General features: G+C 38.2%; 1 protein-coding gene across 9 annotated transcripts in view; it reads left to right on the forward strand.

The window, feature by feature from the left end:
• FBXW7 (F-box and WD repeat domain containing 7) overlaps positions 1-21,443 on the forward strand; it is a 225,205-nt gene that overhangs the window by 128,716 nt on the left and 75,046 nt on the right. For 7 of the 9 annotated variants that reach the window (XM_070768999.1, XM_070768998.1, XM_070768991.1 and 4 more), the window contains 2 exons: positions 658-707; positions 1,348-1,914. In XM_070768999.1, the coding sequence (XP_070625100.1) occupies positions 1,417-1,914 (498 nt within the window). In that variant the 5' untranslated portion in view covers positions 658-707; positions 1,348-1,416. The remainder of the gene's footprint in view (positions 1-657; positions 708-1,347; positions 1,915-21,443) is intronic. The other 2 variants (XM_070768994.1, XM_070768995.1) reach the window with 1 other exon arrangement.

Genomic DNA, 21,443 nt, shown 5'->3' on the forward strand with positions numbered 1-21,443 from the left:
TGGATAAGGCTGTTTTATTTCAAGATCATTGTAACATAAAGTAGTTACTCTTGGGACATGATAGAAAATGAATATTGTATTTCCTTCTCTTGAAATCCTTAAAGATACTTTTTAAAGGGATTTTATATCGACTTGTGCAATGTGTTGGCATTATTTTCTGTAACCTCAGTTATGTCCATGTAGATATTTGCAAAGGATGAAATCTAAGAAGGAACGTTATGGAAAGATTCTGTATCAGATCAAATTTTAAAGCCACTGTTAAAAGCATAAAAGTAAACATGCTTGACACATAAAATTTGAGAAACACAGTAAAAATTGAGTTAAAGCACCTATCATACCACTTTCTAAATGCAGTTTATATTTTGAAATATTGTTTTCAATCTAGTCATTATGCAGTTTAAAAATCATTCTGTGATCGTATAATGTCCTGCATTTTGCCCTTCACATAGTATAACATCCATGTTTTCACAAGTTTTTTTATGAGCAACATGTTTAGAGGTATTTAGTTTAGATACACTAAACATATCCCATCTCATGGGCTCCTTTGTCTTGAACATTTGGGTTTTGATTCTTTTAATTTACATTTATGTTTATTTTTGTTTTTGTGGATAAAGCTGCAGTGAGTATCCTCTGCATCACTTTTTTTTTCTGTTTTAGGAATACTTCCTTAGGATAGATTGCCAGAAGTGGAGTGACTGGGTCAGAGGGTATGAACTTACGAATTTTTTTTTTTCTTTTCTTTTCTTTGAAATAAACTTTTTAATTTATTTGCTGTCTGGTTGATTTATATTCATTATGAAAAACAAAAATCATAGTGATTATATTTGGAACTCAGAAAACTGTCTAAAGGCAAACTTCTGTGATCAGAAAAGTTTGGGAAATTCCTAAGGTTTAAAAAAAAAAAAAAAGCCTTTTAATCTTGGTTTATCTCAGCATTTCCTGTACTTAACTGAGCATTGAATAGGTTTTTTCTGATATACTTTTTTAACATTTTGTGGAAGTTTGGTTAAGGGTATAGTTTATGAGCTACTGATCTAAAATTTAAGAATATTTTGTTGGTTAGATTGTGTTGTGTTGGTCAAAGCAAATAAACTATAAACCTTCGTTCTAAAATTATTTTTAAAAGGAGATTAAAATAAAGCTATTTACTATATGACTTTTGTGTATCTTTATAAAGTCTCATAACTTTTTAAAGTTTCTCTTGATTTCAAAAGAACATTTTAATGTCTGCATGGCATCTAATCTTTTTACAATCTGTATTAAAATTTGGAGTACAGACATACAACATGAAAGTAGAATATAATGTAGATTTAAAAACCTTTCTTCCCCCCTCATTTTTCTCTACAGAATGTGAAAACCTTTGCATCTTCTGATAGCCTAGCCAAGGTCCAAGAAGTAGCAAGCTGGCTTTTGGAAATGAATCAGGAACTGCTCTCTGTGGGCAGCAAAAGACGACGCACTGGAGGCTCTCTGAGAGGTAACCCTTCCTCAAGCCAGGCTGATGAGGAGCAGATGAACCGTGTGCTGGAGGAGGAGCAGCAGCAGCCCAGACACCAGGAGGAGGAGCACGCGGCGAGGAATGGGGAAGTCGTGGGAGCGGAGCCTAGGCCTGGAGACCAGAACGATCCCCAGCAAGGGCAGCTGGAAGAGAACAACAACCGGTTTATTTCCGTAGATGAGGACTCCTCTGGAAACCAGGAAGAACAAGAGGAAGACGAAGAACATGCTGGTGAACAAGATGAGGAGGATGAAGAGGAAGAGGAAATGGACCAGGAGAGTGATGACTTTGATCAGTCTGATGACAGCAGCAGGGAAGATGAACACACACATAGGAACAGTGTCACAAACTCTAATAGTATCGTGGACCTGCCTATTCACCAGCGCTCCTCCCCGTTCTATACAAAGACCACAAAAGTGAGTACCTTCAGTCTGCTCTTCACCTGGGAAATTTTACATATCCGTGTTAATTGTGGTGAAACTTTCCTCACAGTCTTTGTATCTTTGCAAAATTAATATTCGGTTGTATAGTAATAAAATGAACCAGTTTTTCTTTTTTTTTTTTAACAGAAGATATTAGAAATCCTGGTAATGGGACAGTATTATTAAATGGAGAGAAGGCACCTGTTACTATGAAAAATCATTAATACCAAATTTCATCATCAATTTTGTCCCTGGGACAGGGGTTAATAGGTTGTGTGCAGTGCAGAGGGTTGGAGTGAAACATGATTTGTGTGGATCAAGTAGTGAAGGTCTCATTTACCAAGTGCAGCTGGTCTGATGGGCTGTGTACTCACAGGCCTTACCCCACGGCACAAGTTACCAGAAGTTACGTCAAATTGGTTTTCTTATGGTGATTATTAAGGTATATGCTTTGTAAACAGTTTTCTCTTTGTTATGTAAACAAGATGAAATTGCTGTTTGAATATTAGTATTTGGTTATTGAGGAAATCTGAGTATTTTCAAAAGTTAAAATACTTTAGACACCAGCATGTTTAAGATTATGAAATGTGTTTTCTGCATTATAAAACAGTAAGAATGTATGGTGCTATCTTCGCTACTCTTCTTCTTCTAGTTATTTTATTAAAATGAAAACATTTCGGAACCCCAGAGGAATTGGGTTTTTTCTTGACTCCATGTTAGCAGAGCACTCCATTTGCTTCTCCACACAGTTTGAATACTAACCATAGGGTAACTACACCATTTTGGTTGGCATTTGACTGTGAAAAATAGGAGATGATATGAAGATACACTTAGATTCCCAACTTTCTGTCAAGTTTCTGCCACTGTTTCCCTTGCTTATAGTTTTCCTTTCCTTTCCTGGGAGATAGCTCTGTTGTATCTGCCTCCTTATCCCACTTAGTTGGTGGTAGCTCATGAAATCAATCATAGACATGTTTTATAAGGTGAACATTTATACTCCTGTCTAAACTGGAGGAATCCTATCAATTCAGGGACTTAACTAATCTAGTGCTGAGGACAACAATTCCATTTTATACAGTCCTTGGAGGCTGTGCCAGTTAGAGACTGGATACACTCCTACTATCCACAACTGTCGCTGCTTCCCAGCGTTATCCTTGCTGGATAGGCAGGGAGCTGCTGTCTGAGGGCAAGGGGCAAGTGTTTGGGAAGCTGCAGTAAATCAGGAATTGCCAGTGCCAGTTCTTTGCCATGGCATATGGGCTTATTTCCTCAAAACATTCCTGGGTGTATCACTTAAAATTGCGGGCAGGGACTGTGGAGAGAAAGCAGCATTTCTCTCACTTCCCAGTCTTTCTGTTACATTCCCTTTCCCCCATCAAATTATAGTCAAAATGAAATGATACAGTATTTGGGCTTTGCTTCAAAATAATACCAAAGGGAAGAAAAAGGAGGAGGGTATAGATTGGCCATGAGTGGCTAATTGTTGAAGCTGGTTTACAGGGACGTGGAGTTCGTGGCTGTTCTATGTAGTTTACAAAGTATGTTTGAAGTTTTCTGTAATAAAAATTAAGTTGTAAAGACTATGAATACATACACACCCAAAGTTGAAAAACAGAAGTTTTCTTTACGTACCTTGGTCTTACTGACTATCTCCTAAGTCAACAAAGTGCTGACTTCTCTTCTGCATTGAATTTTATTTTCTCTATATTTTGGTGCTATTGAATTTACAGGAAATTCAATAAGACATCATATGCATTCTGCTGGAGTTAGAATATATCTTAATCAATATTTTAGGCAGTGTTGCTATCTAATGGTCTATATAAAGAGGAGAGAAACTAAGAAGAATTATACTCAGAATGAATGAGGTATGTAGCATAACTTCTATCCTGTTTTTCCCCTCAGGCTTCTTCGCTTATAGATCTTTATGTTTGCATGCTTTCTGGTTCTTTATTACTTAAAAATTAGATAAAAATCATGAATATCCATATAGAATAGACTGTGAGTTAAACATATCTTTGGAAAGGAGCATTTTAACTCATTATTGTACTTATTTTACAGACATTAAAAATAAATATTGACTGAAGTAGTTTATCCTCACACTCTTACTTGCTTACTTTTAAATTTTATTTCGCCCATAAACAACATGCAAACAGATTTAACATCATCCTCTTTAACCTGACTTGACCGGCAATGAAATAGCTTAGACACGTAAATGCTTTCATTGCTATATCATTTTTGCTTCACCTTGTGAATTTTAAACTCTTTCCAAAATATGTTTATCCCTAATTTCCCTAGCTTGTCTGCAGGTTTACATTCTGTTTAGTTGGTTTGACCTAAGAAGGAACTGGCTTCAGCTGGTGGTTTTCATGCCTCTTACCACCCCTGTCTCAAGGTGTTGGAGTGGGGCTTTGGCTTGAACACTGCTAGCGCAGCCCCACCTTGCTGGTAAGGCCCAGATCTTTCAGAGTGCAGTTTGCTCAGTTCATGTCCCCATCTCTGGATCTCTGTTCCTTGAGGTTACTGTCTTAAAAGAGGGAGTTTATGTACATCACCTTCTGAGGATTCAGTTGGAGGAAGAGGGGTTTAGTATTTAATTGCATTATCTTATTTAAGAAAGAAGTTTAATCAAAGCTAAGCCTTTATCAACAATGCACAGCCATCAATGAGTTCTGCTGCATTTTAAATGAAAAACTAGAAAAGCAGCTAGACGAAACATACCCTTGTCCTAAAGGAGAAGTCATCATAATGTTCAGTAGGAGAACTTGCAGCACACAGATTTGATGGGTGCTTTATCTTTCCTTTCCCTTCAAGATAAAACGGTAAACAGAACTTGAGATATGTCTTATACTGTAGCTACCTCCTTAAAAACAAACATACTGAACTCAAGGCTGTTTCCCCTTACAACTCTTGAGTTGTGAATACAAATCATTGTGTTGTACACACAAGGCCACAGGAGTGACAGCAGTAGGGCTAGATGTGATTGTGTGTATATGAGAGAGAGTGTGTCTGTGTTTGTGTAACACACTTTTGATATGCCATTCATTTTTAGGTCATTTGCCTTCATAAATATGGCAAGAAAAATGTAAAACTATTTGATTGCCAAGACAGAGGTACCCTTCTACAAAGTAGGATGTCAGTCTGAAATTAGCTTCTTTCCCATTTTGTTTGTTCTTGAAACACTTCTTCAAGATCATTCTCAACACTTTTTTTTTAAACAACATTTTAAAAGCATCACCTAGTACTATGTTGCTTCAAAAGAAAATATCAGTCACTCATGTGTATAAATCCTTTAAATATAGTAAATAGGGGAAAACTCTCATTATTTCAAAATTATTTTTGAGCAGCTCTTAATTACTGATTAGTATAAACATGACACTTTAAACACATTATAACACATTATAACACAAGACACTTTTACAGATATTACCCTAAGCCACGGTTTCTTTGAAATCTTCTTAAACCATGACTTCAGAGAAGAGTAGAGATGTAATAGTTATTTTAAGAATTCCATTACAGTTTTACCCAGCGTATCTTTCAAATGTTTCTTTGTGTGTGTGTGGTGGGGAGCAGTTTCTTCAACATAACCTTTGGACCACTAGACTTACTTATTTGTCATACCTGAACATGCTGTATATATACAAATATGATATTAATGAGAAAAGCCATTTTTGGTGCTTCATTGCATTGATTTTTTAAAGCATAATGGAAACTATCAAAACTCCTAGGACAATCTGTTTTCTGCCTAGTCACCAAAGATTTATTCTAATGGGACCCTATATCCATAATACAAGTTAAAAATTCCAGACTTTCGTAATGTTAAAAGTCAAGGGTAGTAGCAGTCAAGAGATTGGTGTTTATTATGTCCATCTTGTGTGCAAGTTCCTATGACAGTTATGTTAAAATTTCACTGTGTAAGTGGCAAGAGATTTTAAGTCGGATTTGCCTAATTAAAAAAAAGCCCTTTTCTTTCCATGTGCTATGCTGACTCCTGTGGTAGAATTTGGCAAACATTACGAAACAAGATTTTCAGAATACAAATGTGTTTAGGTTCTAGACTCTGGAGTGTGGTAACTTTCTAATACCATATCACATTTTAAATCAACAGACCTGTCCTTTAGAGAGTGCAGATTGCTTAGTTAGGTGCTTTCCTTTGTGATATTTAATGAGTATTGAACTTACGAGGGCTCAGGGCTAAATTTGTAACAGGAAGAAGTGACAGTTTAAAGCTGATAATGTACCAGTCTCTCTGGAGTCCATCAAATGTGCTTCTTAATTAGGGGTTGTGTGCTATTTCTGTAAATTTTGTTAGTCTACTTGCAAATTCTAAATTCAACTTGGTAGGAGTAGGAATGCCAGGTAGGAATGCCCAACTCTTCCCTGGGTCAACAGCCTTACCATATTTTTAAAAAACAAGAACTCATTTTCTGAAGAGATGTCTAGCCCATACAAAAGACTCCTTTCCCATATTTAAGGTAGAGTATCAAGTCATTTTCTACTAAAATGAAAAGCAAATAAGATTACCTTCGGACCAGGTCTCGTACCGTCCTGACCTTTGTGAAGAGAGCCACGTTTGAGCACTGCTTCATGCTTCTCCCACGCCTGTCATAGCGCCTTCTGTTTGTTCTCACATAGCTTCATTCCTCACCTCTAATCTGCCTTTTCCCCGTCCTGATTGTTAGATTTCTCCTGGTAGTGAAGCAGTGGTGTGTGTGTCTGTGTTGCCCTCTCCATGTGGCATGTGGGATCTTAACTCCCCAACCAGGGATCAAACCTGAGTTGTGCCCTGCAATGGAATCCCAGAGTCTTAACCACTGGACCACCAGGGAAGTCCCTAAGCAGATTATTTTTCAGTTCTTTCCCCCTCAAATAAGACATAACTGTTTTGAATACATATATATCTACATCTATCTATCTATCTATCTTCAAAGAAGCAGTATGTCTAATGTCTAGGGGCCTGAGACATTTTCTTGTCTCTAGGTTCTAAACAGTAGGGAGCTAGGCACAAGGATCACTAGCCAGTCAGGGAATCAGAATTACAGTTTTGTTTCCAGTCCAGCATCTTCCAACTACTCCCTTGAGCCAGAGTAAGTGGCAAACTTTGTAGGACAGTGTGGCTAACATCTGAAATCTAATAGGGCTCTGAATTCTCCTGTATTTAGGGAGAGTTCTAGAAAACAGTGACCACATCAGGAAGTCCCTGACCTTGTCTTCATGTAAGACAAAGAACCGAATTTCAAATTCTGTTAGTTGGAGAGAGGTCCAGAGGACAGGTATATTGAATAACATATACTGGGAAACAGCCCAACAAATAACCATGCCTCCTCCATTTGTGCAGGATGACAGACTGGAAAACATTCACTGAGCCCAGTTTATAATCCAGTTTTAAATGTGTGGAGAGGATGGTGAAAGCAGACAGAAGGGGACACACCGGAGGAGATGAGTTTTGCCTACCATAGTGGAGTGAAAAGAGCTTTTCAGACTTGAGCTGGAATTCTGGTTTTGCTACTCATTATATGGCCATAAATATGCAGTCTCATTGAACTGTTTGCTTTATCTGTAAGATAAGACTATAACACCTACTTCACATGTTTTTTTGTAAGGATTGAGTGAAATGATTTACGTGAAGCAAGTAGTGTAGTGCTTGGGACACGCAGGTCATTTGCAGATGTAAGCCTGCACCCTCATTTTGTCTGTCTGTCTGTTATCCCTCATCCCTGATCTCTCAGAATACACTTCATTCTGCCACGCAAGATACCAATCTGTGTGCTTTTTATGACCTTTAGTATTCAGTTATCATATCACCCTCTAGTGGAAAAAGTTATTAATAGAGAAACAGATAAATGCTTTTAAAAGGATATGCAGGAAGAGTGGGAGCATACTATAATAAGCTGGGCCCATCTCTAATAAAAATAGAACCCATTTCCCAGTGGATGCTTTTCACAGCTCTTCCTAATTGATAAGTACGTATCATTTCCTTCTATTAGAATTTGTCAGTTTCTCTAAATTTTCTTCTTCTCAAACATCTGTATACTTAATGCTTTGTGAATTTTACAACTGGATGCCGAAATGAACTTTATGGTCAGTTTCTGACTAATTCCTCTTGCTATGCTATGCTGTGCTATGCTAAGTCACTTCAGTCGTGTCCGACTCTGTGCGACGCCAGAGACGGCAGCCCACTAGGCTCCCCTGTCCCTGGGATTCTCCAGGCAAGGACACTGCAGTGGGTTGCCATTTCCTTCTCCAGTGCATGAAAGGGAAAAGTGAAAGTGAAGTCGCTCAGTCGTGTCCGACCCTCAGCAACCCCGTGGACTGCAGCCTTCCAGGTTCCTCCATCCATGGGATTTTCCAGGCAAGACTACTGGAGTGGGGTGCCATTGCCTTCTCCTCTTTGTGCAATTTTAAAAATACTTATTAACATTGTTTTAAACTATAATAGCTCTAAATGCTGATTATATTTAAATCTGTATCCTATTTGCTGAAAATAATTAATTAATTATTGATTTTAATTGTAGACCAAAATGAATCTCTCCACAGAATGGAGAATTTAAAAAACTTTTGATAGTGTTCCATTGATTTGTACTTTATGCAAATGATAAACTTCTCTGCTGCTGCTGCTGCTGCTAAGTCGCTTCAGTTGTGTCTGACTCTGTGCAACCCCATAGAGTGCAGCCCACCAGGCTCCCCCGTCCCTGGGATTCTCCAGGCAAGAACACTGGAGTGGGTTGCCATTTCCTTCTCCCATGCATGAAAGTGAAAAGCGAAAGTGACGTCACTCAGTTGTGTCCGATTCTAGCGACCCCATGGACTTCAGCCTACCAGGCTCCTCCGTCCATGGGATTTTCTAGGCAGAAGTACTGGAGTGGGGTGCCATTGCCTTCTCCAAAACTTCTCTGAGGTATGCACAAATACCACAGATAGTTTTACTTAAAATATTCCTGAGGCAGGTTATTTTATATGTATTTAATTAAAATGAATGATCTTTATTAATGTTTTTGTTGGTGATAGGGAAGATGGTATGAAGAGGTTAACGGGATTCCGTTTTTACTTTGGTAGGTAACTCCAAAATTATGTCTCAAGGGCCCATTATTCACCCAGGCCTCAGTCCTGCATTTCTAGCTGCGTGTTGGACAATGTCACCTGAGTGGTCCTCTGAAAACTAAAACTACTATTTCTTTCTTCCTACCAACTTCTTATTTTCCTCTTCAGATTTTCTGGTCTCTTAACATCCCAGCTTTCTATTCATTGGGTGAAAAAATTGACTTTTTCTTATTATCTAATTCTGTGGATCTGTGAAGAGTTTAAGACATTTGAACACTTGATCTTCCTTTTTCTTACCCCCAGGCATTTGTAGGATAAAAATTGAAGAATCAGGTTTAAAAATCTCAAGAGCGTCTTTACTTAATGTTTCTGTTTGCCACCAAGCTATAATGCCATGTCCTTGACAAGTGTTCTGGCAATATGAATGATTGGATGAATTAAAAAAAATTTTTTTTCTTTTTGGCTGTGCTGGTCTTCATTGATGCATGGATCTTTCTCTAGTTGCGGTGACAGGGGCTTCTCTTCATTGTGGTGCACGGGCTTTTTACTATGGTGGCTTCTCTTGTTGCAGAGCGTGGGCTCTAAGGCACGCGGGCTTGGTAGCTGCAGCCTCAGGCTCGGGAGCACAGGCTCAACAGTTGTGGCACATGAGCCTAGTTAGTTGCTGTGTGGCATTTGGGATCTTCTCAGATCAGGGATCGAACCCGTGTCTTCTGTACTGGCAGGCTGGCTCTTTACCACTGAGCCCCCAGGGAAGTCCTGACTGGGTGAATTTTCAAAAATCAGTTTTTAGTTCTGTATGGATCAGTAACCTCAATCTAAATATCTGGTTCTCAGTTTCCCACTGATGAAGCCAAATCCATAGTGAACATTTAAAGATTTTCGCAATCTTACCAATTTCTTTCTACTTGATTACATCTCCATTTCTCCCCTTGCCTTTAATGAACTCTAGCCAGATTTTCAGAATCCAGGCCGAATTCTGTCTCTATCTTTACACCTTTCTAGAACTAGAAAATTCAATTCCTTGAACCCATTATTTGCTCTCTACATTATGCAGTTCATTTGGTGTTATTATCTTGTAACTTTTGGGGTCAGTGTTGTCTTGAGTTGACATTTACTTCTTTTATTTTTTGAACAGTAGAAATTTGATGTATTTGTCTCTAGTGCTGATTCATGTTGAACATTGAAATTTCATAAATTGTAATTTGAGCAATTCTCATTTCACCTCTTAAGATGTGCCCAAATTAAAGTATAAATTATAAATAAGCATGCCATTTAAGTTTAGCTTAAGACTCAGATATTCAATATGAAGATAGTTACCTTGAAGAATATTGTAATTTTCAATTACATTTAGCAGTTAACTAATATTGCAATTAGCAATTGAGTCCCCTGAGAATTTAAGAACCATGTTGCGAAGATGCAGAAATCAATTGAAGGTAACTCATACAGTCATTAAAAATCATGTTTTTAAAGGAAATTAGATAACAGGAAACTTTATAAGTATATTTACTAAAATATAGAACTCAAAGCTATGTATATAATATGATTCTAACTGTGAAACAAACATATAGTAATCTATATATGCATGGGAAAAGGTCAGAAAGAATTAAATCAAATGTTAGAAATTATCTCTGAATGTGGTTGAATTATTTTTATTTTTTCTTATATAGTTTTCAGAATTTCCCAAGCTTCTTACAACAGACGTATATTACTGTTATTTATTGGGAGAAAAACTATATCTACTAGAAACCAGTTGTTCTACTTAGTTTTTTTGGATAGCTTCCATAATGTATAATGCGCCAATGGAAGACTGGATGGAAAGACATCTCTCACAAGGAAGGACATTATGTAGTTTATTCATGAAAATGCAGCTGAATATAGTGGGGAGGAAAACTAAAACTGCCACTAGTTTCAGACGACACGTTATGTAGAAAACCCTTGAGACTCTACTAAAAAAACGTTTAGAATAAATGAATTCAGTAACATTTTAGAATAGAGGATCACTGCACAAAATCTCTTGCATTTTTATGTGCTAATACTGAAATATCAGAGAAGTGAAGAAAACCATCATTTTTTGCAGTTGTATCAAAAAGAATAAAATACCTAGAAATTAACCAAGGAAGTGAAAGACATGAATACTGAAAAGTACAAAATGTTAATGAAAGAAATTGAAGACAAATACAAAGGTACTCTGTGCTAATGAGTTGGAAGAATATTGTTAAAGTGTCCGAACTATTGGAAGCAATCTACTAATTCAGTGCAATTCCTAACAAAATTCAAATGGCATTTTCCACAGAAATAGAACAAACAATCCTAAAATTTGTATAGAACCACAAGAGACACTGAATAGTCAAAGCAATCTTGAGAAAGAAGAACAGAGGTGGAAATGTCACACACCCTGATTTCAAACTAATTCTTCACATCTCTAGGACTCAGGCGCTACGTTGGCAATTCGCTATGGTCATCTTACCACATTATTAGAGGAGTAGTAGTTAGGATGATAAATGGCACCCCACTCCAGTACTCTTGCCTGGAGAATCCCATGGACAGAGGGGCCTGGTGGGCTGAAGTCCGTGGGGTCGCTAAGAGTCGGACACGACTGAGCGACTTAACTTTCACTTTTCACTTTCCTGCATTGGAGAAGGAAATGGCAACCCACTCCAGTGTTCTTGCCTGGAGAATCCCAGGGACGGGGGGGAGCCGGTGGTCTGCCGTCTATGGGGTCATGCAGAGTCGGAAATGACTGAAGTGACTTAGCAGTTAGGATGATGGTATCTTTGTTTTTAAGACATTTGTTTAATATATGGTTTCTTCAGAGAGTTACTTAGAGTACCCCTTGACAGCATGTTTGGCTCTCCCTGAAGCATGCATCTCATCTTGCATTTAAGATGAAGCAATTTCAGAGACGGTCTTTTAAAATACAATGCTAAACTGCTTTCCCAGGAAGTCACCGGTGCTTTTCCTCCCCTCTCCTATTCCCAGTGCCTCATTTCTTCAAACTGATTAATATGCAGTCTTAATCCCCTGTGAGTCTACTGCTTTACTTTGACTCTTGTCCTGAATCTCGGTCCCATCCGTGACGTGTCTTCTGGGGAAGACAGTTTCCATGTGTGTCGTTGCCTTGGCTGCTGTGATGAATGTCTGCCATCCGTAAATTATGATAAGAGAAAACCAAGTTGGATGAATTATAGAAGTAGAATACAGAGAAAAGAAAATGCTATTAGAGAATTTGGATTAGTTGTGTTCTAAATACCTACCTAATTTGTAGTCATGACACTATTATTTTGATTCTTCTTTGAAAATGTCCTTAAATTTAATACTGTTTAGTTTTAATTGAGAGGCATTGTTTCTTCTCTGTTTAAGATTGGAATTTTTGGGAGGAAAGGGGCTATTTTTATGTCTGATTTATGGAAAATCTTTGAAAACATTTTACAGTTCTTTCAGAATCTTTTGGATAGTCTAAACATAAATGATAGTTCAAAAGAAAGCATGTAGAAATAAAGCCACAGAAAATAAAACCTGTTTGGATTTTTGTAGAAGTCATACATTAACATGTTTAGTATACTTAGTAAATCAGAGAAAGTATTTTTTTTTTTACTATGAAATGTCATATATAAATTCATCTGTTTCTTCATTGAACACTAGAGGGCCATATGGTACCTTATTACTGCTTTTAAGGTGTTTAAATACTTGGCAGGTGCTTTTTATCTTACACTTCGTGTTCTAGTACACTATTTCTTGCTCAGAATTAGAAATTAATATTTGGAGTAGTTGTGTGCAGTGTCATATAATATGTGAGATACCTAGTGTTCCCTTTCTTTTTTTAACCAGAAGCTATCATATATTCATTTTGCTATTTTAAAACAACAGTGATAACAAAAAGTGAACAGAGAGTGAGCCTTGGGATGACAATACATATGTGCCCAAACTTACTGTGCCTTGGGAGTATGTGTATGTTTTTTTGAAAAGCTCTCAAATATCCGCAGTTAAGTGTATTAACAACTAACGTCCTATCACCGTTGCTCAGGGCATCCTCGCTGTAGATGTGAGAAAAGAATGATCCCTCTGAAAGGCTATCTTTCTTGTTCAGATTTCCTCTTTTGTTAACATAGAAGGTAATATTCTTGCACATAGCCTGATCATCCTGAACTAAAGAATATTTGAGCAGATGATTCTTCTTCCTTAATTTCTTTTAGTCACTTGGGATGAAGAAATAAGAAATATGATCTACAGTTCCTAGACAGGTGGTATGAATGAGTGAACAAAGTCCTGACTGAGCCTGTAAGATTGTTCATGTTCTTATGAACTGCAGGACATGTGCCTGCCCTAAAAGGTACTAACATTTCAGTTAGAAAAAAAAAGCATTGTGCAGGCTCCAAAAAACACTGACCTTGAGTCACATTTGACCTCTGAATTGCTATTACCTTTGATAGCTTTTAAAAAGGAAATTCAACATCTTAAATATAAAGTATAAACTTGATTAAATTTTTATTGCTCCTTCAGACATACTTTAGAGAACACTTTAAACTATTCTTTGGCATTGCCTTTCTTAGGGATTGGAATGAAAACGGACCTTTTCCAGTCCTGTGGCCACTATTGAGTTTTCCAAATTTGCTGGCATATTGGGTGCAGCACTTTCACAGCAGCATCTTTTAGGATTTAAAATAGCTCACCTGGAATTCCATCACTCCACTAGCTTTGTTTGTAGTGATGCTTCCTAAGGTCCACTTGACTTTGTATTCCAGGATGTCTGGCTCTAGGTGAGTGATCACACCATTGTGATTATCTGGGTCGTGGAGATATTTTTTGTATAGTTCTTCTGTGTATTCTTGCCACCTCTTCTTAATATCTTCTGCTTCTGTTAGGTCCATACCATTTCTGTCCTTTATTGAGCCCGTCTTTCATGAAATGTTCCCTTGGTATCTCTAATTTTCTTGAAGAGATCTCTAGTCTTTCCCATTCTATTGTTTTCCTCTATTTCTTTGTGTTGATCACTGAGCAAGGCTTTTTTTTAATCTCTCCTTGCTATTCTTTGGAACTCTGCATTCAAATGGGTATATCTTTCCTTTTCTCCTTTGCTTTTCACTTCTCTTCTTTTCACAGCTATTTGTAAGACCTCCTCAGATGGCCATTTTGCTGTTTTGCATTTCTTTTTCTTGGGGATGGTCTTACTCCCTGTCTCCTATACAATGTCACAAACCTCCGTCCATAGTTCATCAGGCACTCTGTCAATCAGATCTAGTCTCTTAAATCTATTTCTCACTTCCACTGTATAATCATAAGGGATTTGATTTAGTTCATACTTGAATGGTCCATGGAGTTGCAAACAGTCGGACACGACTGAGCAACTTCACTGAATGGTCTAGTGGTTTTACCTACTTTCTTCAATTTAAATCTGAATTTGGCAATAAGGAGTTCATGATGTGAGCCACAGTCTGCTCCCGGTCTTGTTTTTGCTGACTGCATAGACAGTCTCCATCTTTGGCTGCAAAGAATATAATCCGTCTGATTTCGGTGTTGACCGTCTGGTGATGTCCATGTGTAGAGTCTTCTCTTGTGTTGTTGGAAGAGGGTATTTGCTGTGACCAAAGTCATAGCAAAGTAATGATCGAAATTCTCCAAGCCAGGCTTCAACAATACATGAACTGTGAACTTCCAGATGTTCAAGCTGGTTTTGGAAAAGGCAGAGGAACCAGAGATCAAACTGCCAACATCTGCTGGATCATCAAAAAATCAGGAGAGTTCCAGAAACATCTATATCTGCTTTATTGACTATGCCAAAGACTTTGACTATGTGGATCACAATAAACTGTGGAAAATTCTTCAAGAGATGGGAATACCAGACCACCTGACCTGCCTCTTGAGAAATCTGTGTGCAGGTCAGGAAGCAACAGTTAGAACTGGACATGGAACAACAGACTGGTTCCAAATAGGAAAAGGAGTACTTCAAGGCTGTATATTGTCACCCTGCTTAGTTAACTTCTATGCAGAGTACATCATGAGAAATGCTGGGCTGGAGGAAGCACAAGCTGGAATCAAGATTGCTGGGAGAAATATCAATAACCTCAGATATGCAGATGATACCACCCTTACAGCAGAAAGTGAAGAAGAATTAAAGAGCCTCTTGATGAAAGTGAAAGTGGAGAGTGAAAAAGTTTGCTTAAAACTCAACATTCAGAAAACTAAGATCATGGCCTCTGGTCCCGTCACTTCATGGCAAGTAGATGGGGAAAGAATGACAGACTTTATTTTTTGGGCTCCAAAGTCACTGCAGATGGTGATTGCAGCCATGAAATAAAAAGACGCTTACTCCTTGGAAGGAAAGTTATGACCAACCTAGATAGTATATTCAAAAGCAGAGACATTACTTTGCCAACAGAGGTCTGTCTAGTCAAGGCTATCATGTTTCCAGTGGTCATGTATGGATGTGAGAGTTGGACTATAAAGAAAGCTGAGCACTGAAGAATTGATGCTTTTGAACTGTGGTGTTGGAGAAGACTCTTGAGAGTCCCTTGGACTGCAAGGAGATCCAACCAGTCCATCCTAAAGGAAATCAGTCCTGAATGTTCATTGAAAGGAATGATGCTGAAGCTGAAACTCCAATACTTTGGCCACCTGATGCGAAGAACTGACTCATTGGAAAAGACCCTGATGCTGGGAAAGATTGAAGGTGGGAGGAGAAGGGGACGAAAGAGGATGAGATGATTGGATGGCATCACCAACTCAATGGACATGAGTTTGAGTCATCCCTGGGAGTTGGTAATGGACAGGGAGGCCTTGCGTGCTGCAGTCCATGGGGTCGCAGAGTCGGACACGACTGAATGACTGAACTGAACTGTCACTATTAATTTCTATATTATATTTGGAGTGAAAAATAAGAGTATTTTCTCTTCAGCTACTATTGATGCTTCCTTTTTTGTAATGGAAGATTAGTGTGAACTCAGGGGAAATACAGTGTTTACCTCCTCATAGCTCCATTGGTAAATAATCCGCCTGCAATGCAGGAGACCCTGGTTCGATTCCTGGGTCAGGAAGATCATCCAGAGAAGGGATAGACTACCCACTCCGGTATTCTCGGGCTTCCCTTGTGGCCTAGGTGGTAAAGAATCCTCCTGCAGTGAGGGAGACCTGGGTTCTACCCCTGGGTTGGGAAGATCCCCTGGAGAAGGGAAAGGCTACCCACTCCAGTATTCTGGTCTGGAGAATTTCGGGGACTATACAGTCCATGGGGTCACAAAGTCAGACACGACTGAGTGACTTTCACACACACCCCTAGAGGAGAGTCTGATCATGTGACAGAGAAGGAGCAACCATACAGTTCAAGTCTTCAAAGAACTTTATCTTTTTAGTTTCTCTTCCTTATCTTTGTTAATTTTAGTGTCAAGTTATTTCCTCAAATTAGTTACTATAAATAAGTGAAAAAACTTTGATCTTTAGTTTTAAATTATACTGAGGAGTTAGTCCTCTTGAATCCTCATGAACCTCTCAACTTAGCCACTGCTCTGATAGACAGTGTTCTCTGATAAAGTTAGATTTTGTGTAATGTTTGCTGTTTTTTGGATCGTTACCATGTTTTGAAAATTACACTTAATGCTGTATTTTAACAGGCTGATACTAGCCTCAGTGATTGAACACTGAGCTAGATTTCTGATCTTTTTCTCTGATTATGAAATTAGCTACATTTACCAAATAAATTATGCTAATATTTTGGTGACTGTTAATTGGTCAGTAGTGTAAAAAAAAAAAAAAAGAAAAACACAGATCAGTCTCGATACAGTTGGAAATGATCTCCTTCCTAGAGAATGAGAGATATTAGATTCTATTGATGGAATGAAGACATTAAAACTTTTTAACATGTATCTGGAGAAAACATTAGCTTATAGTTAAAATTTGGTTCAATTTAGCAATATTATTGAGCCCCAGAAGAATTGCCATTTTTCTTCTAAGATGTGCCACAATTTAACACTGGCTTTTAAGGGAGTAGGGAGAGGAAGGAATGGGGGCGTATTGCTGTGGCAAGTGCTTGCATCTGCTATAAGGGCATTATGTTTCAAAAAGGGTGGTGGGGGTGGGACAAGTCTGGGGTTGAGGGTGTAAAGTTAAGATTACTCTGATTTTCTAAAAAGTCAGAAGGTTTGGGAAAATCAGGTTAGTATTATTACTAGAAATGTTTCTATAATAATATTTACTTGTCTTGTAACTAATTTCCAGCAGTGATTCCTTGACTATGCTGAAATGATTTTCTTCCAAAAAATCTTTTTAACCTCATTTCTCCCATCACAGTTTATAGGAGGCACAGACTTGAGGTATAGGGGCCAGAAAGGTAATTTAAATGAATGAAATTAATGAAATAGCCTAAGTATACTACCTGGGGAGCCAAAACATCTTTAAATAAAGGGGATGACTGAAACTTGGGATCCTAATATTGCCTATTTTCCAGTTTTTCAAGTTGCACTGTAATTCCAGATTTTTCAATGATAATTTCTCAATTTTTTGTATGTTGGCATCCAGATTTTTCAGAAGCATTTCTGTGAGTTGGTTTGACCCATAGACACCCATTTCCAGTGGACATGATATGTGGAAGAAGAGTGTGCTGTTAATCAGTCATTGCAAAATTAAAATAGTTTTCATCCGTTAAGGACATTTTGAGTTGGCTGGAGCAGAAGAGCACCATATAGAGAGCACAGGGTCTTAGCAGGAACCCAAGGACCTTTTTAGGTAGTGAAGTGCCAAATGAATTAGCCCTGTTTAAAAGAAATTGTATCCTAACTTTCACAAGGAATTTTATGTGGCATATATATATAAACATACAATAATCAAGTGTACATGACGATCAGAACCAGGGAAAATAGCAGAGTAGACCCTAAAGACAAAGCTGTGAGAAGAGATAAGGAGTGGGTTATGATGAGTTGGACTAAGCTGTTACAGGTTGGCCTTTGGGGTCACAAAGAGTCAGACACAACTGAGCAATTAAACTGAACTAAACTGGCCACTCATAAGGACTAGTATTCCTTCAAGTATGATCCATCAGAAACATCTGGAATGCTTACTAAAAGTGCAATTTGCTGGGTTACACTCCAGAACTACTTAACCAAGGAATATGTATTTTTAACAAACTCCTACATGATTTTAATGCAGATTGAAGTTTGTGTAACCTTGGATAGTCTGTCTGCTTCCTTATGATAAAATTAAGAGGAGAAAGTGCTGAGTCCTCTCAAGGGAAAGTATGTTGGTCTCTCTCACACACACAAACCCCCTTCCCTAATAATATATAAAAAGAATTACTCACATGGGGCTTCGTGAGTGATTCAGTAGGCAGTGCCCTCAATAGCATAACATCTATAACAAACACATCAATGCTTTTAAATACTGGTAAGTAAAGTGGTAAAGAATCTGCCTGCCAGTGCAGGGGATACAAAAGATGCAGGTTCAATCCCTGGATCAGGAAGATCCCCTGGAGAAGGAAATGGCAACCCACTCCAGTGTTTTTGCCTGGAAAATCCCATGGACAGAGAAGCCTGGTGGGCTACAGTCCATGGGGCTGCAAAGAGTCGGACAGGACTCAGCAACTGAGCACAAGATTGTGATCTCTGAAGTCAAGACTGTGAAGGTTTTAAGTACTAGGTCTGTCATTTCATGGCACTTTGACCTTGGGCAAACTGTTAACCTCTCTTATACAGTGTTTTTAGTATATGTGCTGCTGAAGCAAGCACTTATACAGTGTTAAGGATGATAGTAGTATCGTAATTACTATTATGATCAGATCAGATCAGTCGCTCAGTCATGTCCGACTCTTTGCGACCCCATGAATCGCAGCACGCCAGGCCTCCCTGTCCATCACCAACTCCCGGAGTTCACTCAGACTCACGTCCATCAAGTCAGTGATGCCATCCAGCCATCTGATCCTCTGTCGTCCCCTTCTCCTCCTGCCCCCAATCCCTCCCAGCAACAGAGTCTTTTCCAATGAGTCAACTCTTCACATGAGGTGGCCAGAGTACTGGAGTTTCAGCTTTAGCATCATTCCTTCCAAAGAAATCCCAGGGCTGATCTCCTTCAGAATGGACCGGTTGGATCTCCTTGCAGTCCAAGGGACTCTCAAGAGTCTTCTCCAACACCACAGTTCAAAAGCATCAATTCTTCGGCGCTCAGCCTTCTTCACAGTCCAACTCTCACATCCATACACGACCACAGGAAAAACCATAGCCTCGACTAGATGAACCCTTGTTGGCAAAGTAATGTCTCTGCTTTTGAATATGCTATCTAGGTTGGTCATAACTTTCCTTCCAAGGAGTAAGCGTCTTTTAATTTCATGGCTGCAGTCACCATCTGTAGTGATTTTGGAGCCCCCCAAAATAAAGTCTGACACTGTTTCCACTGTTTCCCCATCTATTTCCCATGAAGTGGTGGGACCAGATGCCATGATCTTCGTTGTCTGAATGTTGAGCTTTAAGCCAACTTTTTCACTCTCCACTTTCACTTTCATCAAGAGGCTTTTTAGTTCCTCTTCACTTTCTGCCATAAGGGTGGTGTCATCTGCATATCTGAGGTTATTGGTATTTCTCCTGGCAATCTTGATTCCAGCTTGTGTTTCTTCCAGTCCAGCATTTCTCATGATGTACTCTGCATATAAGTTAAATAAACAGGGTGACAATATACAGCCGTGATGAACTCCTTTTCCTATTTGGAACCAGTCTGTTGTTCCATGTCCAGTTCTAACTGTTGCTTCCTGACCTGCATACAAATTTCTCAAGAGGCAGGTCAGGTGGTCTGGTATTCCCATCTCTTGAAGAATTTTCCACAGTTTATTGTGATCCACACAGTCAAAGGCTTTGGCATAGTCAAGAAAGCAGAAATAGATGTTTTTCTGGAACTCTCTTGCTTTTTCGATGATCCGGCAGATGTTGGCAATTTGATCTCTGGTTCCTCTGCCTTTTCTAAAACCAGCTTGAACATCAGGAAGTTCACGGTTCACATATTGCTGAAGCCTGGCTTGGAGAATTTTGAGCATTACTTTACTAGCATGTGAGATGAGTGCAATTGTGAGGTAGTTTGAGCATTCTTTGGCATTGGCTTTCTTTGGGATTGGAATGAAAACTGACTTTTTCCAGTCCTGTGGCCACTGCTGAGTTTTCCAAATTTGCTGGCATATTGAGTGCAGCACTTTCACAGCATCATCTTTCAGGATTTGGAATAGCTCAACTGGAATTCCGTCACCTCCACTAGCTTTGTTCATAGTGATGCTTTCTAAGGCCCACTTGACTTCACATTCTAGGATGTCTGGCTCTAGGTCAGTGATCACACCATCTTGATTATCTGGGTCGTGAAGATCTGTTTTGTACAGTTCTTCTGTGTATCTTGCCATCTCTTCTTAATATCTTCTGCTTCTGTTAGGTCCATACCATTTCCGTCCTTTATCGAGCCCATCTTTGCATGAAATGTTCCTTTGGTATTTCTGATTTTCTTGAAGAGATCCCTAGTCTTTCTCATTCTGTTGTTTTTATGATACTACTACTAATAATAATTGTCAGTATTATTAAGAAATTCAATGAGATAATGTTTGTAAAGTACTTAGAAAGTAACTGGCAGATAATAAATCCTTAATGAAGTGTTAAGTATTATATTTCATAAGATCTATTGTAATGTAAAAAGATTGTGCTAAGGCTAGCTTAACAGACTAGTACAGGCTAGAAAATACTCTGCAAAATATTTTTAGTTTAAAAGATATCAGCTGTCTTAGGTGGGTTGAAACTATTCCACTAATTTTTGTCTAAGTTATTTTGACTTTTAGCATAGAGTTCAGCTGTTTGATATTGTAAATTTTGTTAGTACTAACTGTAAAGTGGTTTTGCTCCCTGATAGGTATTTGTTTTCCTAATTTGGTTGTTAAACTTGGAAGGGATTTGAAAGAAAACCCAAAAGTACTTTTCGTAATGCTGGGGCTTTGAGTCCTCAGATGAGGACTAGTTGTATTCAGTAATGTAGGTTCCTGAATTGAATAGCTGGAACTGGAATATATGCAAGAGAAAATTCTCTTTGGTACTTCTGTAGAAATTCTAGAATTACTGCTTGATACTATAGAAAATATCTTTATTTTTCATAGTTAAGAGATTAATGTAAAGTTTAAAAATAAAATAAAATTTTAAAAAAAAGAAAAAAAAGATTATTATAAACAAACAAAAGCAGTCTTTACTAATGGAAGAATAATTTATGTAAAAAGGGTCTCTCCGTAGAATCTATTTTAGTGAACACATTTTGTAAAGTAGTCTTTACTAATGGAAGAATAATTTAAGTAAAAATGGTCTCTCCTTAGAATCTCTTTTAGCAAACACATTTTGTAAAGTGTTGGTGTAAGCTACTGGATGCGTCTGGTGTAGAACATAGATTCGATTCCTCCTAATGATAAGAATTATTGTCAGAGTAGCACTTTGCCTGTAAACTTTAACCTCTAATTATATGAAGTGTAAATAGAAGAATGATGATTATAT

The sequence above is a fragment of the Bos indicus genome, chromosome 17 (genome assembly GCF_029378745.1).
Source record: "Bos indicus isolate NIAB-ARS_2022 breed Sahiwal x Tharparkar chromosome 17, NIAB-ARS_B.indTharparkar_mat_pri_1.0, whole genome shotgun sequence".
NCBI classification, from domain to species: Eukaryota; Metazoa; Chordata; class Mammalia; order Artiodactyla; family Bovidae; genus Bos; species Bos indicus.